The sequence below is a fragment of the Neofelis nebulosa genome, chromosome 3 (genome assembly GCF_028018385.1).
Source record: "Neofelis nebulosa isolate mNeoNeb1 chromosome 3, mNeoNeb1.pri, whole genome shotgun sequence".
NCBI lineage: Eukaryota > Metazoa > Chordata > Mammalia > Carnivora > Felidae > Neofelis > Neofelis nebulosa.
Window position 1 is genome coordinate 84,760,454 of NC_080784.1, and position 17,288 is coordinate 84,777,741.

General features: G+C 37.9%; 1 protein-coding gene across 3 annotated transcripts in view; it reads right to left on the reverse strand.

Moving 5' to 3' along the window:
* The window catches only part of USP38 (ubiquitin specific peptidase 38), a 69,625-nt gene extending 55,688 nt beyond the window's left edge, over positions 1-13,937 (reverse strand). For all 3 annotated transcript variants that reach the window (XR_009259279.1, XR_009259280.1, XM_058721288.1), the window contains exons 1-4: positions 12,678-13,937; positions 10,933-11,068; positions 3,812-3,941; positions 1,755-1,856 (exon numbers count right to left, since the gene is read on the reverse strand). Coding sequence is in view for 1 of the 3 variants with exons in the window: in XM_058721288.1 (XP_058577271.1) it covers positions 1,755-1,856; positions 3,812-3,941; positions 10,933-11,068; positions 12,678-13,359 (1,050 nt within the window). In the remaining 2 variants the exon portion in view is untranslated. The remainder of the gene's footprint in view (positions 1-1,754; positions 1,857-3,811; positions 3,942-10,932; positions 11,069-12,677) is intronic.
* Between the last annotated feature and the right edge of the window lie 3,351 nt (positions 13,938-17,288).

A 17,288-nucleotide genomic window follows, 5' to 3' on the forward strand; every position in this document is an offset into this window, starting at 1 on the left:
TAAACCTGAATCCTTCACTGAATTAGTTATAGCTGATTTAACTACCACATGATTTAACTACCACTAGATGCTCAAGTTCATTTTAGTTGAGTAGCTGGTCTGGCTATACAAATATACATATATATGTATGTATATATACATACACCATGCTTACAGTACGGAAGCAATAATTAGATCTCAGTTTTTAGAATTTTCTAAGCCAGATGACAACTTTTAATTTCAGATCTAATGATTTCTTAAATAAATGATTTCATATTTCGATAAGCTAAATATTTCAGTCAACCATTTTTTTTAAACTATATTTTTTTCAGAAAATAAAAGCAATACAACAATATGGAGTATCTTCCATCTTTTAAAAAACTGTGAACAAAGAAATGGGTTTAGAGTATGGCATAAATGACTAATCAGACAGATTAAGAAATGTCCTCAGTTTGAGGAGCAATAAACATTAGAATGGATGACTAAGTTATGTTAGAGAATCTCCTTCCCAGAAATTCTGAAAAGAAAGCTTTTCTCAATTGGCCTACACGATTGTGCCTGAAGAGACACAAATAACTGATGTTCTTTACCTTGTTAAACTTTGCTAGTTCACCTGATATATTAGCTCAAGTTTTGAGCTTTGCTTGTATAACCAGCAGATATAAGGTTATTGGTTGATGGTCAAGATCACCAATTAGACAATTAACTGTAGAAATTCTCAGTAGACTCTGCTAGTATACCTGCTATATTAGCTTAAATTTTGAGTTTTGTTTGTGTTACAAATATAAGGTTACTGGTTGATGGTCAACATCACCAATTAGGCAATTAACTGTAGAAATTCTTGGAATAACACAACCTAAGTGACAATGCATAATGTAATTACTTCTTGGTAAGGTTTACTTTCTACAAAGCCTGCAGATTTTCCTTCAGTGGCAGTGAGGCACTGAGCAGCCTATGCATGTATATGGTTCTTGAGGCTAGTTAGTTATATTTCTAGCTAACAATGAACAACTGGGATTCAGCACTTATTCATCAGTCTCCTTTGAATCTGCTTGTAGTGGGTCCGCATTCCTAAGATTTTTACATTGTGGCTGGATTGATAATGAGGTTCTAGTCCTATAAAACCGAGGATCAGACCCTGGAGGAAGCAAGTAACCAGATAAAGCACTGCCTTTCTGTGATGTGCTAGATAGATAAATGGACAGGTTCTTTGAATAACATTTTATCATTTCCACCTGTAATAACTGATAACCAAATAACTGAAATCAGATCAAATCAAAACCAGTGATGTAGCTCATTAAAAGTGGTAGGATTCCAAATATATTTTAAAGGTGGAGTCAACAGGATTTGTAGGTTATACGCTGGGAGAGAATGAAGTCTTAGTTCTGGGGCTATAAAACAATTGATGTTTTCACGTTTCTGAAATTCTAGAGCAGTCAGTGGTTTTAAACCATTTTTCTTCTTCTACACTGTTCATACATGAAACAGACAACCATCAGTGACGCAGACATGTGACATTTCTCGTGTAGAACAATAACTTTCAGTTGCTGGTAGTGGTTGCAAGTGGAGCAGTTTTGGTGAGACTCAGACATTCCGGAAATATATTCTTTGGAGGGAAATCCCATAACCTCAATTTTCTAAGAAATCATAAAGCTACAAGAAAATAGATTCAGGACTAACTTACGATCTTTTGACTACATGTAAATGTGACTCAATATTAAACTAAAATTTTAAAACAAAGCTTTTCAATGTAGAAAGCTTGTGTCCCAACTTACCAAATGGAACGCTTCTGGAGAATGCTGAAAACTAAGCAGCATATGTGAAAGAACTGCAAGAGCACCAGGTCTCACAAGAGGAAACCAAAGTCGATTAAAAACCTTCAAAAAAGATAAGACATCCATCTTAAAGAGTTTGTAGGGAAATCATTAACCCAGTCAGCGGTTATTTTCCTTGGACCAAAAATATGTATCTGAGTACCCCCTTTCTGGAAAGTTCTATCATAACATGTTATTAAACTCTGGGAGAGAGAAAGGTGGGAGATAACAACATGACTGACATCATGGGAATGCAGTGGCCTAAATAACTCTTAAAACCCCTTGATCAAATAAAAATCTGTCAAACCTTATTTACAAAGTGATAGTTCCTTTACCCACGCTTCATTCAATTCATTCAACAAATATTTACTGAGTACTTACTACTGCTCGGCATTGTTCTAGGCACTGAAGATACAACGGTGGATTAAAAGAAAAACTCTGATCCGATCAGGCTTACTGTCTACAGGGTGGGTAGACAATGAAAACTAACATGGAGATAAGTGCTATGAAGAACAGGGACTGCTGAGTAGCAACGGGGTCTGCTATTTTATTATGATATTCAAAAAATTACTCATGTAAAAGGTGACATCTGACTATAAAAAACACTGAAGGAAACGAGAATAAGCCTGGCAGATACCTGGGAGAAAAGCATAATAAGCAAGGCAAATGCCAAGCACTACAAAGGCCCTGAGGCCTGCAGCTTGCTGTACTAGAGATACAGCAAAGAGAACAGTGTAAGCAAAGCACAAAGACTGAGGCAGTAATAGATTTGATGAGAGAAGCAGCAGTGGGCGAGATCATGTAGGAGTTAGAAGACACCTGTCGGGGACCAAGGGCAGGAGCAGGGAGACTACTGCAATCAGTACATCAAGGCATGATAATGGCTTTGGACCAAAGTGATAGTGATGTAGCTGGTTAAAAGTGATAGGATTCTGGATATATTTTAAATGCGGCATCAACAGGATTTGTAGGATAACAGCTGAGAGAGAATGAAAAGAGAGAAGGATAGCTTCAAGGTTTTGGCCTGAGCGAGTGGAAGGATGAATTAACTATATAAGATGGGGAAGACCAGTCTGGGAGGGAAAAATCAGAGGTTATCATTGAAAAAGTTGAATTTGAGACCCAAGAATAGACAGGTGGATAGGTAAATATGGAGTTCATGGGAAAATAATGAATGAGAAATAGAAACCTGGCAGTCATTAACTTAGAAACATTATTTAAAGCCATGGAACATATATGCTCTGAGTATGGATTGAGAAGAAAATGGATCAAAGATGAAAGAAACTCTAAAGCCCTCTAAAGTTAGAAAGATCCACTATAAGAGACTGAGATGCTAGTGAACCAGGGCAAACAAAGAAGTGAACTGGGACAAAAACTAAGCGAGGAAAGTATTTCAAGAGGGGGTGATCAACTGTCAAATGCTGTTGATAGGTTAAATGAGAGGAGGCCTGAGAAATAACTCTGAGTTTAGCAATACTGGAAAGCACTGGTGTCAAAGATAGTTTTGGATGAATGATGGTGGCACAAGCTTGATTAGTTGGATGCAAAAGATAATAGGAGGGGCGCCTGGGTGGCTCAGTCAGTTACGCGTCCTATTCTTGACTTCGGCTCAGGTCATGATCTCAGTTTGTGAGTTCGATCCCCACATAGGGTTTAGTGCTGACAGTGTGGAGCCTGCTTAGGATTCTCTCTCCCTTCTCTCTGACCTCCCCCATGTGCGCACACATGCGTGCACTTGCACACACACTCTCTCACTCAAAATAATAAACATTTTTAAAAAAGGAAGATAATGGGAGGAAATGTTTTCATATTCAATACTTGAAAACAGCAAAACTATTTTAATTACCTATACTTAAATACCATTTTCAGTTTCTAAAGGCTGTTTCAAAATTATTATTCAAAACAAAACCCAAAATAAGAACATACTCAACATTAGATACTTTACAGGGGACAACTCAAAGATAAAACCATTGATTAGGAGACCATTCATTTTAAGAGATTTATATACTCCCACTTACCAGTTCTATTTTCAGTAAAGTAACATCTATCAAAATAGTAAACTTCTGGACAGCTGCTAGTCCTTTCAGGAGTGCAATTACCCATGTGTCCACATGTTGAGCCAATGGCCAGGACAGCCAGTCAATCATTCTGAAAATTGAAAAACAAAACTATTAATCTTGAAAATATTTTCAACATCTTTTAGTTGGAAATAACAAGGGTTAGAGTAGATAACCACCCCCTTTGTGACTCAGTATTTACTGAGTTTGCTTATGAAAAGCGTTGTTTTAGATGTAGAAATGAGGGGCGCCAAAGTGGCTCAGTTGGTTACTCGGCTCAGGTGATGATCTCATGGTTGGTGAGATGGAGCCCCACACCAGGCTCTGTGCTGACAGTATGGAGCCTGCTTGGGATTCTCTCTCTTCTTCTCTCTACCACTCCCCTGCTTGTACACTCTCCCTCTCACAAAATAAATAAACATTAAAAAAATAAATAAAATTATAAGATGTAGAAATGAGTATAATGGGTGCTTGTACTCAAGGAGTTTCCAATCTTGTAAGCTGATAGTTTCTCACATATTTCAATAAAAAGAATTTCTGATAAAGGGTCATTTCACATAAATGCAAAGTTTTAAGTTGAAGTTACATAGTGGAATCTAGCATTTATTAGGCAAACTTACTCTAAGAAGAACAGTTCAAATGTAGTTCTCTAAGATACAAGGGAACAAAATTTCTCCTTTCTGGTAACTGCAGTCTAAATATGAAATGCACTTTTAGGGGCGCCTGGGTGGCGCAGTCGGTTAAGCGTCCGACTTCAGCCAGGTCACGATCTCACGATCCGTGAGTTCGAGCCCCGCGTCAGGCTCTGGGCTGATGGCTCGGAGCCTGGAGCCTGCTTCCGGTTCTGTGTCTCCCTCTCTCTCTGCCCCTCCCCCGTTCATGCTCTGTCTCTCTCTGTCCCAAAAATAAATAAAAAACGTTGAAAAAAAAATTAAAAAAAAAAAATATGAAATGCACTTTTAAAAAAGACTGTATTTTGAATTGTGAAACAGGTCTCTTCACCTTTCAGTATCCTACCATACCAAGAAAAAAGGAAACGTCAAATAGATAAAAGGGTACTGAAGTGTAAATATACCATATATTGAATTAGTGAGTGTTTATATTGAATTAGTGTTTTTCTTCTTGAGTAGCAACCCAGTTTAATGGAAATAACAGCAAAGTAAGATGGAGTTTGACAGAGACTATCCCCAATGTTAGACATCAATCACAATGAAGAGTGGTACAACTCTTTTGGAAAGCATTTGGGCCAAATGTTCATATTATTTGATCCAATGATCCAATTTTGGGGATTACATAAGAAGAAAATAGTAGTGGATAAACAAAAGTGTTAAAGTCAGAGTGATCTAGTTTCAAAATCTCAACTTACCATTTATTAATTGGCGGAGGGGGGGCTCTAATACCTGATTAAGTTATTTAACCTCTGTGTCTCAGTTTTCTCATCTGGAGACTACAGATAAACATGCTTATTTTACAGAGCTGATGTGAAGACTACATGAGTTAATGTATGACACTGGAAAGACTCAATGTGCATGCTTCTCTTCTACCAAATATTAACATATGTAGCAATAAATAATTGAACAAAATGTCCAATATAAATACTAAGTATACAAACATATGACCAAAAGAGCAACGAACATGTTTAAAAAATGGCCTTCTAAATTGACTTGGTCATTTTCACAACAGTTACGTTGTAACTACCTACATTAACACTGGAGTGTTATCTTTTTTAAGGTTTTTGCTCTTAAGATTAAAATGTTCCATCCGACATCAAGAGTGGTCCAAAGTCCAAATGCACATTAACTACTAGTTATCTGTATGTTCCCTATGCTCTCTACACATATTAATTTCCCCTCTTGTTTTTCTGGCCATCTTCTTCTAACAATGATGGTTATAAATCATTTAAGTAGTCCCTGACAGCTGTTCCACATCTTCCAACCATTGTTAAGCTGATTTTCATAAAAGTTTATAGTCACTCTACATACATAGAGTAGAGAGACACTTGTATTTGTGTACAAAGAGTAAATTCACTGTAGCACTGTATTTAGGATATGAAAAAAATGCAAACAATATAAATGTCTATAAATAAGGAAATAGCTAAATATACTATGGAACATTATGTAGAGTTTTAAAGAATAAGATGGATGTATATGAATCTATCCATGGGGGTCCAACATGGAAAGATCTGAAATACTGTTCAATTAAAAAAGAAAAAAAGTGCCAGTAAGTCTTTTAAAAACTGTTTTTGTTTAAAAGAAAATCATATGAGTACATATTGTACATTTTTTGAGTGCAAATATGCACACAAAAAAAGATGTGGTTCAGAGAAGGAGTATATGGGAACACATCTCCTGGGCTCTATGGACTCTGCCCTGTAGGGAGTGTTACTGCTGGAATAGAAACTAGGCTCCCTGGAACACAGGGCCCTGGGCCAGAACTCCCCTTAGGTCAGGTCTAAGGGGGCAGAGTAGAAAATTCCACTTGGCTATGGTTCTTCATTATACCTAATCACCCTATCAGCTTTGTCCTCGCCTCTCCATTTCTAGCTTCCCATCTCATAAGCCTCTACTCTTTACCTTATCCCATATGTACCCAAACTCCTGACCATCCTAAAGAAACTTCAAGTCAGAAGTAACATGAATTAGAAGCCATTCACTCAACAAATATTTGAGTGCCTATTATAAAACAGGTATTCTGTTAAATGCTGAAAATATAATAGTAGTTACAATTTCTGCTTTCAAATTGGTAAGAAAAGTTAGGAAATTTGTCAACAGTTACACAATTAATAAACAGTAAGTAGTACTGCTATTTGAACTAAGGTCTGCTGGTAAGTAGTGGAACACTTTTAGCTACACTTTAATTATATTCCAATTGTGCTTCAATCTGACAGGACTAGGATATGCCCAAATCCTTTCAGGCACAGGCATTGTGAGATGAGTTATTTTTATGGTTAACGACAGTAATCTTGTCCACCATGCATTGGTTACTGCATGAATTTTAAGGACACTTAACCTTGATATATCAAGTTAATTTCTTACCATTTAAGAACATTTAACTGTAGTTGTAATTTATGTACTTTGAAGTCTTTCTTCCTCCATTAGGCCAGGAGCTTAAGAGCAGTGATTTTACTATTGGGTTTTTGTTTGTTTGTTTGTTTGTTTTTCGATCTTTAATCTTTGGACCCCCAATATTTAGCACAGTGTTTGGCACTGAGAAGGAGCTCAAATTTGTGGAATAAATAAAACCATTTCTTTCTAGAGCTAAAAAATATGCAACTTGAAAACCCTTAAAATTAAAATTAGCAATATTATGTAGGATATAAAATAGATTTATTCTTAATATGTGGAGAACAAAACCAATTTTCACTTTTAGAAGGCAGCTTCATGGCTAGATCCAGCCTCAGTTGCGTATTTGTTACACCGTTTTAAAAATTGGGAAATTTCACATAAAAAACTTTCAGGTTTCTTTTGAAAAATCAGATCAGCCACACTGAACTCAAATTTCCTTGTGGCTCAAGAAAAATGGAGTTGAGGATCAGCTTCCTCTTTTGGAAGGTGATTGGGCACCCCATCCCTTATTATTTCAGTTACATACAGCCTATTTCATACTTTAATGTTACTTATCTGGTCCTGGTATGGTATTTGGAGTTCTTTGTATTATAGAAAATAACTGTTAAAGAATGGTAAGTGGTCTGTGTGGGGTAGTACGGACTATGGGGAATTATAAGGTGGGAGTATTATAAACTAATCATAGCTATTCTTTTCAGTTACATTTGCAACATAAGAGTAATTACTCCAGATACACTGTAGGTTAAATAGGATCATGTACGATAAATCAGAAATGCAATACAAAAACTGGATCACAACTTCCCATCCAAACAAATAGGCAAAAATTAATTATTGATTATATTTTATTTTAAAAAATTTATTTATTTATTTTAAGCAATCTCTATGCCCAATGTGGGGCTCAAACTCATGACTCTGAGATGAAGAGTTGCGTGCTCTTCCTACTGAGCCAGACAGGTGCCCCACAAATATATTTTAAAAACAAAACAAATTCATGGGGCACCTGGGTGGCTCAGTCGGTTGAGCAGCTGGCTTCGGCTCAGGTCATGACCTCACAGTTTGTGAGTTCAAGCCCTGCATCGGGCTCTGTGCTGACAGCTCGGAGCCTGGAGCCTGCTTTGGATTCTGAGTCTCCCTCTCTGCTCCTCCCCTGCTCTCTCTCTCTCTCTCTCAAAAATAAATAAATAAACATTAAAAACAATTTTTTTTAAACAAAACAAATTCATAAGTTGGATACTATGACTGTTTGAAAACATTGAAAAATTAGGATTAAGAGTGCTGACTGCCAAGAATTGGAATTTGCACTTGATGTAGCAAGTGGTGAAGTCATTATAATTTGTTGATCAGAAGGGAAAAATGAATAGGTCAGGATGATTTAGAGAAGAGAGCTAAGTCAACTGCTGGCAAAAAGACCAACTAGAAGATTCTGTTGTAATGACTTAGGGCATATAATGAAAAATGTTGAATATTATTCCCTATGCAATGAAGGTGACAGACCAATTGATATCTAATTTCACTTTCAGCTCTGAAATCTATAATTCTCCAAATCTTCCCATTTAGAAGACCACATAATTTATGATATATTCATCTCAAAGAGAAAGAAATTTTAGTGCAGTTGTAGTCACACTGACAAAGGAATATTACTGCTAGGCAGGACACAGAAAGAATTTCATTATGGAGAGATGGATGAGATATGAGTGTTTCTCAAAAATAAATGAACAATGAGAATTTTACATAAAGACTTGGAATTCAACCACGTATAGAAGAGAATTGATAAAATGATAAGAATAAATGGAGAAGTAAAAATAGAAAGGACAATATGAAGAAAACCCTAATTGAATGGTGTCACAACATTTCTAGAACTTTAAGAACTATGAATATAAAGATACCAAGAAGATGAAAACAACAATACAGACCACCAAATATGGCAAAGAGATCACCATAAATTGAAAGTAGTGGGGATAGGGGTACTGGGGTGGCTCAGTCAATTATGCACCTTACTCTTGATTTTGGCTCAGGTCATGACCTCATGGTTCATGGGATTGAGCCCTGTGTTGGGCTCTGCTTGGGATTCTCTCTCTCCCTCTCTCTCTCTGCTCCCTCCTGCTCTCTCTCTCAAAATAAATAAATAAACTTAAAAAAAAAAAAGTAGTGGGGATAGAGGCCATACAGCAAGAACGATTTATATAGATTTTTCTTCAATATACAAAGCAAGTTCATGTATCTATGGAAATTAAGGAGAGAATGAGCAATGAGAATCTGAAAGTAATAGTTACAGATAAATTGATTCAGTTAAATTTAAGAGCACAAGGAAGAAAGAAGGAAAGCAAGAAGAGAAAGAAAGTCCTTTTTAAACACTAGACAAAAAAGGGAAAAAGGTAGAAAATATCAAAGTCCTCAAAGTTTGTGTTACAGACAGTGAGATATGTATACATGTAACTTTCTGAGAAACCAACATAAATACTTAAGTTTATGTCATGACTATAATTTTATAGCAGGTACACAGAAACCATTTTGTTCCAAATCCCTGTATTTTATTTAGATGTGCTATACACATAGATACACACAGATACACACAGATACACACAGATACAGATACACACACACACACACACACACACACACACACACACACACACACACACAATTACAAGAAACCCCAGGCAGATATGAAACAAAAATAGGTAGAGAGGAAAAGCTCAATTAGAAAAAGAGTCATTGAAATAAAGAAACATAATAGCTGGAATAAGCTCTATAAATGGGTACCTTTGAAGAAAAAATTATAGCAAATTGTAAGACAGTTCTGATGTTTTTCCCCTTAGCTCTTCACAGGGTTTGCTCCCTCATTCCATTTACATCTTTACTTCATCAGCACTGTCTCACTGAGGCTTTCCTAATCCATCCTATTTAAAATTCCAAGCCATTTCCTCATATTTTATGTCTTTCCTATCTACTTTTTTCCCAAAGCACTCCTCACTATTCAACATACTAAATTATAATCTTATTTATCATATTTAATAAAATCTAAAACAAAATCAACTTTAGGATGTATAATTAGTTTACATATCACTAAGGCAGGAAAAGTCACGTCTACAGCAAATGACTGCGTATTTCCACATGTTAACATCTCTGAAATCAGGATGCATCTTGGAATCAATAAAATATGTTATTAGTTTACTGTATGCCTTTCCATCTAGAAAGTAAGCCCATGAAGACAGATAGTTTTATCCATTTGTTCAAGGAGATTCTGAAACACTGCCTGGCACTTATGGTAAGTGTCCAATAAATGTGATTTGAATAAATAAATGAATGATTGAGTTAATAAAAGCATGAAAATGTTGAGAAGGATAAATAATATTAAGTTTACACCTACAGATATATGAATAAACTGCAAAACATCAAGAAGGAGAAAAACAAACATTAGCAGAAAAGCCTAACTACTGACAAAGGAATGACAATTTGACTGACAGCAGACTCCGTATCAGCAACAATAGTTGCCAGAAGACAATGCTGTATTATTTTGAAAATACGAGGAGAAAATGACTATCAATTAGAATTCTATATCTTGCCAAGTTCTCCACTGAAGATTAAGGAAGAAAAAACGTATTTCAAGCAAAGGTCGAGCGCATTACCCAGAAATTCCAGTTGAAAGAGAAAGTAAAAGTATATACTTAGCTTAAAAACAAAACAAAACAAAACAACCCAGAGAGAAGAAATAGGTTCCAGAAACAATAATGAGTAAAGAAATTAGTAAAATATATTGATAATCTAATATACAGTAAGCATAGGTCTATATTTTTGGAATTAAAGTTTAGTTGAAAACGTTCTTTGAATTACTGGAATGCCTGTCAAATCTATACTATGGTAAATAATTCATTCCAATTACTTTGGAGAATCTTTACGCATTTGATTCTATGATTTCAGTTTTAAAAATCTAAGTTTTTCATTACCCACACAATACAACAAAATATCTCCTCCTCCCAAATCTACAACACCATCTATAGTGTCATGAAGAAGTACCTGCAAAGAGCTTGGGTCATACTTGCATCTTTTACATTTGGATCCGTAGTTAGGCTCCTGATGAGAACTGTAATCATCTGAAGAGGAATATGCTGCACAAGGCTTGCCAATGCTACAGAAGGTTCAAATGATGCATCTATTTTTTTAATTAAAAAAGAAAAAGGAATATGGCAAGAAAATTCAAGTAAAGTATTTAGAGAGAAACAATTTACCAAAAAAAAAAAAAAAACGTTATTGCAGCAAAGGTGTTAATCAGGAAGCAGTTGTTAATGTTCTATCTCATGGGTAGATGTTAAATTACAGAAATGAGAGATGAGGGTGAATAGCAATGACTGTTCATTACACAGAAAATTACTACAATATAAAAACTATGGTTCGCTATTGCCAGATTTAGTCTGTAAGTTACTTTGTTTTCCTGTATTATTTAATATTAAGTTACTGTTGTGCTAAAATTTTCATTTGTAAGTCAGCAATGAAAGGTATCATTTAAATTCCCACTTTAGACCCTTCAATGTAACTTATAACCATGAATTACAGTAGTCATTATGTTGTTCTAAGGAAGATTTAAAAAATACCTTAATGAAGTAAAAATTAAGGTGAATTTTGAGGGAATTTGCTTAAACTACATAAAAACTGAACAATTCAAGGTGAGCACCTTTACTCCTACAGCTGACAAAGTTCTGGGGAAATCTTACAGTTCTAGCTACACTGGTAATACAAGAAAAATTACAATCAAAAGAATAAAACAACTAAGATGCTGCAAATATACACTTGGTAATTCTTTCCTAAACATATTTAATTCATCACAATGCATGAAGCTTGTTAAAACTCTACTCTTATTTCTTTCTGGTTCTCAAGATAAAAGGAAGACACCTCCTTAAGAAGTTGATTCAAACAACAGCCAGGGAGAATGACTGTACCAAGAAGAGAGGAAGTAAACACAGTTTTGGATCTAGTTTCACAAATTACAGAACTGAAAGCTCCAAGTCCAAAAAGGAATGTAGATATAAGGTGAAATCCCTGGTGAGAAAGCATATTCTTACCAATTATTACTTGGCTCCTTCCCACTTTTAGAAAGTGGATGTAGTTCATGGGCTATACCCTGAGCACAAAAGCACCTATTTAAGGCCTCATACTCTTTCCTTTCGCTCATTCTACCTGCACCCTTTCTTTCCTACACTACAGCAGACAGAAAATGTCAATATTTAACAACTACATAATTAACTGGAATAATCCAGTAATAAAACAAACCGCACAGCCCATGAATAAAAAAGTGGGAAAATTAAAAAAAAAAAAAACAAAAAAACAGGGGAAAAACTCGTAACAACAAGATGACAGAGTCAAAGTACAATAATAGCATGATAAACATTATCATGCTGTCATTAGTCACTAATGAATAGAAGCTTTATATAGTAGTTGTCAATCCTCAAAGCATTCCATAACTTCAGCAGAGGCTGGGCAATTAAGTAACTTATTTAGTGCCAAAGATCTTAGACCTCAATGTTCTCAACATTTAAAATAGGAACGCTGTCTTTTTTTTAAGGCACAAAGGGACAGCATAAAAAGGGTAGTGAATAGGAATACAATTTTGGATGAGGGTATGGAGATTTGTTTTCCATTGAAAATGTTTTCAGGGCAGAGAACCAAACATGGTTTTGTGTGTGTGTGTGTGTGTGTGTGTGTACGTGTGTAAGAGACACAATGAATTTCCAAGAGAGATTTTTTTGGACTATAGTAACACTTACCTGTGGAAGAAATGCTTGCAAAAACTTCTTGCAGGGAAGGGAGGAGTGTGGAGGGCTCGGCCTTCCAGATGTTCTGCAGCAAGTTACTCACTTTTGTCACCTGAGACACATATTCCCGCAGCTCCTTCTCCTGGGTGGACACGCACTGGAAATGGCCTATCGTTCGAACAAGCTGTTGACAGAAGGTGATTGACAATTTTCCCTTGGGGATGCACTGCACGAAGTCGCTCAGCAGGTCGCTCAATCGGGCACACAGCTGCGGCTCCGGCCTCTCACACACCATACGTAACACCTCCACTTGAAGCAGGCTGAAGAGGTCTAGCACCGACGGGCAGCTCATGATCAGCTTCAGGCCGTTGTGAATGTAGTCCAGAATGGCTACGTCCTTCCTGTCCAGCGAGTGGTAACCCTGCTGAAGGAGGCCCAACACGAACGTCTTGTTGAAGAAGGACTCGAACTCCGGCCGGTGGTACCGTGCATAGGCCTCCAGCACTTGGTGCCCCACCTGCCGTTGAAAGGGGTCTTGGCCCTCCAGGATGAGCCGGGTAGTCAGGTCAAACATGGCTTCGCACTGCGCCTCGTCCAGCCAATGCTCTGCTGATTCCACCACCTTCCGCACAATCACCCGTTTCAGGGGCAGTGGGTGCGAAGAACTCACCAGGCCCTCCAGGATCTTGTCCATTGTCGCCAAGTTGCAAGGCCAGGGCCACGGGGTTAGGAGCGGGGGCCGACAGTCCCGACGTGGGGCACGAGAGTCCCGTGGCAAAGGGGAACTTGGGGCGCAGCAGTAGCGGGACCGACCACCGCCACCACAGTCTCAGCAGCCACATTTATCGGGTAGGGGAGCCCATCCAAGTCCGGGTGGGGGGTGGCAAGCCTGGGTAGCGTAAGAGCCAGCACCGCCCGTCGCGGGCCTAAGGAGCCAGAGGCCCGCACTCCGCAGACGCCCCGGGCCTGCGTTCCCTCTCAGCATCAGCGCGGAGAGGATGGCGGGGACCCTCGGCAGCGGCGGTCACACGGGGCTCGGGGCTGCCAGCCAGTAGGTGGAGGAAGCTCGCCTTCGCTTCCTGGGGCAGGTGTGGGCGTCCGGCCTTTGGCAGGTCATAAGATGAAACCCGCCCTGGGTTGAGTCAGAAGCCGCTGTCACTGAAGGTGCCGGGTCAGCTCCGGAGAAGAGAAGAAGCTAACACACTTGACCCGGATTCAGAAGGTCCCACAAACAGGAAGTGAAGGACTAAGACCCTCCGGAAAGGCCCGCCCCGCCGCCCCTCCTCCGCCCCGGCGCCCCTCCGCCCCTCCGCCGTCCCGCCCCTCTCTCCCTCTCCCCCTCCTCCGCCCCAACTCGCAGACTCCCCGCCCCCCACCCCGTCTACGCGCGGAATCCCTCCCCGTCTTGCCACTGCTGCGCAGGCGCGGCCGCTGACGGTCGAGTCGCGCGGCGACGCTTGCGTCAGTGGGCATCGTGTGTCGAGTCACAGGCGGCTTTCTGGGAGGCGCGGCCGCGAGCGGAAGCTGAGGAGGTGGTCAGGATATTTAGGATTCCTACTTCCTGATCTCTGTAGGTTCTGTCCGGGTCAGGTTACTCGTGAAAGCCCGAGGAAGTGGTATTTATGTAAAATTTTGTGAATAAGAAAGTTTTGGAAACGCGAGAAGAGCATTTAAGTAAAAAGTAAGGAAGGGAACTCAAAACTGGGATTGAGGAGAAAATGTTTAAGGTCTTGGCTCATTCATCGAGAAATGAATTAAGGCTGCTTAACGCGAATGCCTTTCTCCTATGTTGTGGTTATTAAAGTAAGGACTGTGCTGGCAGCTGCATACACATTTTAGGAAGGTCAGTATTGGTAGAGGTTTGCTTCGTCAAGCGTCTAAGTCTTCTTAGTGAGCTTTTGGAACATACGGAAAAACTAAAAGCCGTCCCCAAAATAGAAGAGTAAGGAAAATGGCAGGTGAGAAAGGATGAAAGGCATGTATTTGCCTATGTCGTAGTAAAGAGTATTTAGCACCTCTTTTTCTTGCACTTCACTTAAATAGTGCTTCGCAGATACTGGGATTTTTATAAATTGAAGGTTTGTTGCAACCCTGTGTCAAGCAAGTCTTTTGGCACTGGCTTTCCAGCTGTTATTGCTAACTTCATAGCTCTGTCGCATTTTGGTAATTGTAATATTTCAAACTTTTTGATCATTACTTGTTAGGGTAATCTGTGAGCTGTGATTATTCACTGGAAGCTCAGATGATGGTTGGCATCTTTTAGCAATATAGTATTTTTAAATTAAGGTGTGTATGTTTTTAGACATAAAGCTATTACCCACTTAATAGACTACAGCGTAGTGTAAAGTTAGCATTTGTATACCCTAGGAAACCTCAGAATTCATTTGACTCCATTGTGGTAATTCATTACAGTGGTCTGGAACTGAACCAACAGTATCTCTGAGGTATGCCTGCATGTGTGTTTGCTGACATTGGAGATGGTTTATAGCAAACAGATGCAGTCATCATGCTTGTACTCTTTCAAATTAAATACCAAAGATTCACAATAAGAATTTAGGTTTTAATCAGAGGCCTTTAAATTGGGAAAACATTGCTTCATTATAGCCCCATTCAGGTTTGCCTAATATAGTTGTGAAATTTGGCATAAATAGCCTATAATGGTGACCAAATTTTAAAGAAATGGTTTAAGATTGTTTACTTTGCTAAATATTGTTTTGCTTTTACCAATTTACAAAATGATTACACCAATATATTTAACATTGTCAATTAGGGTAATCTTAAGAATAGTTTAGATGAGGGCCTCCTGGGTGGCTCAGTCGGTTAAGTGTCTGACTCTCGGTTTCGGCTCAGGTCATGATCTCACAGTTCGTGAGTTGGAACCCCACATCGGGCTGTGTGCTGACAGCACAGAGCCTGCCTGTGGTTTTCTCTCTCTCTCTTTCTGCCCCTCCCCTGCTCGCTCTCTCTCTCTCTCTCAAAATAAATAAACACACTTTTAAACAAACAAAAATAGAATAGTTTAGATGAGAAAAGGGTTAAGTAGAGGAAACTTGAGACTTAGTTGGTAGGAAGAAACTGCAGATAAAAGAGAAATAAAACAATTGATTTACCATGCTAGAGCACAGGAATAGCTTTGAAATTCTTCCTTTTCAAATAGAGGGTAAAACCACAGAGAAAAGTTTGACTTTACTGGGAATGGTGCCACATTGGAAGACAAAAATAATGTAGAAAGGAAAACATTAAGAAGAATGAATGGTAGGATGATGAATTTAAGGTGTAGCAGAGATTTGGAATTAGCTTAGTGGAGAATTTGCTAGGGAGCCAATTGAGGATGACTGAAGATTGCTAAACAACAGTGAGGTAATTACCCCAAAATATGCAGGAAGAAATATTGGTTGGTTAAAAACTTGACAAATAACTTTAAATAATTAATGACATTTCATTTTTTCTGTTATGTCTTGAGAAATTGAATGTTGTAAAATAAAATATGTGAGAGGACGTACTGCAAGTTGTTCTAAGTCTGCATAATACACATAGCATAGTTTTATACTATCAGGCTTCCAAAAGCACCATGACTCAGTATTTTAAAAGTACTTCCTGAGTGATAGGTTCATGACAAAAAATATTTACTAGGGGTTTTATGCTAAAGTATTCAATGCATGTTTCCCTGTTTGGCCATTGGTTAAAAAAAATGTACATAATATGCTCTTCTTGTTAGAAGATTTAACTTGAAAAAGTGGTCAACTTTGTATATTTTATATCACAACTAAAAGTTGTATAATAGTACCATGTTCTTATTCACCATCTTAAGATATTTTCAGAAGTCTATGGAAAGGTTTTGTTGGAAGTGGGTTATGCCACTCATCATTGAATTAATAGGTGTTATTGCTACAGCCTTTAAAATTTTGTATAAAGATTTACTCTAAGGCCCCAGTTGCAAATTAAATGGTTTTATGAATATCTTAGATCTGGGAGTGGGAGCTAAGTGATGGGGGTAAAAGAGAAAAAGCTCAAGATAAGGAATTATCATTTACCAGGCACCACTATTTGCTTGGGACTCAATATAGTATACTTTATCCTTAGTTCTCAAACAGACTTTTGGAGGTAGACATTAGGGTCTACAATTTATAGATAAGGTAATGAAAGTGTGAGAGGTCAAATAAATAGCTGTTAGATGCAAAGTGTGTGTGTGTGTGTTTATATGTTTGTGATAGGCAAAGAGGAAAGGCATTTCCAAAGGCAGTGGTTAGAGTTGGCCAACTGCAACCATGCTACTATGAGGTTGTGTTTCTCCAGGATGTTGATATCATCCTATAGAATCAAAAGCAAATTCATTGTGTAGATTAGAAAGAGCTGTGATTAATAAATCATCTTGTGAATGATTACTATTACTTTATGCAATTTATGTTCATGTACATTTTTTAAATTGTAAGAAAAAAGGTGGAAAGATACCAATCACTTTGATATGGTGGTATAATATTTTTTATGATTTACATAATGTACACCAAACTTCCCTAACTACTCAGTTTTAAAACCTTCAGTGCTTTCCATCTTATTTAGAATAAAATTCAAGTGCTTCCATTAACAATAAGACTCTTGAGTCTTTTCCTACCACTTTCCTTC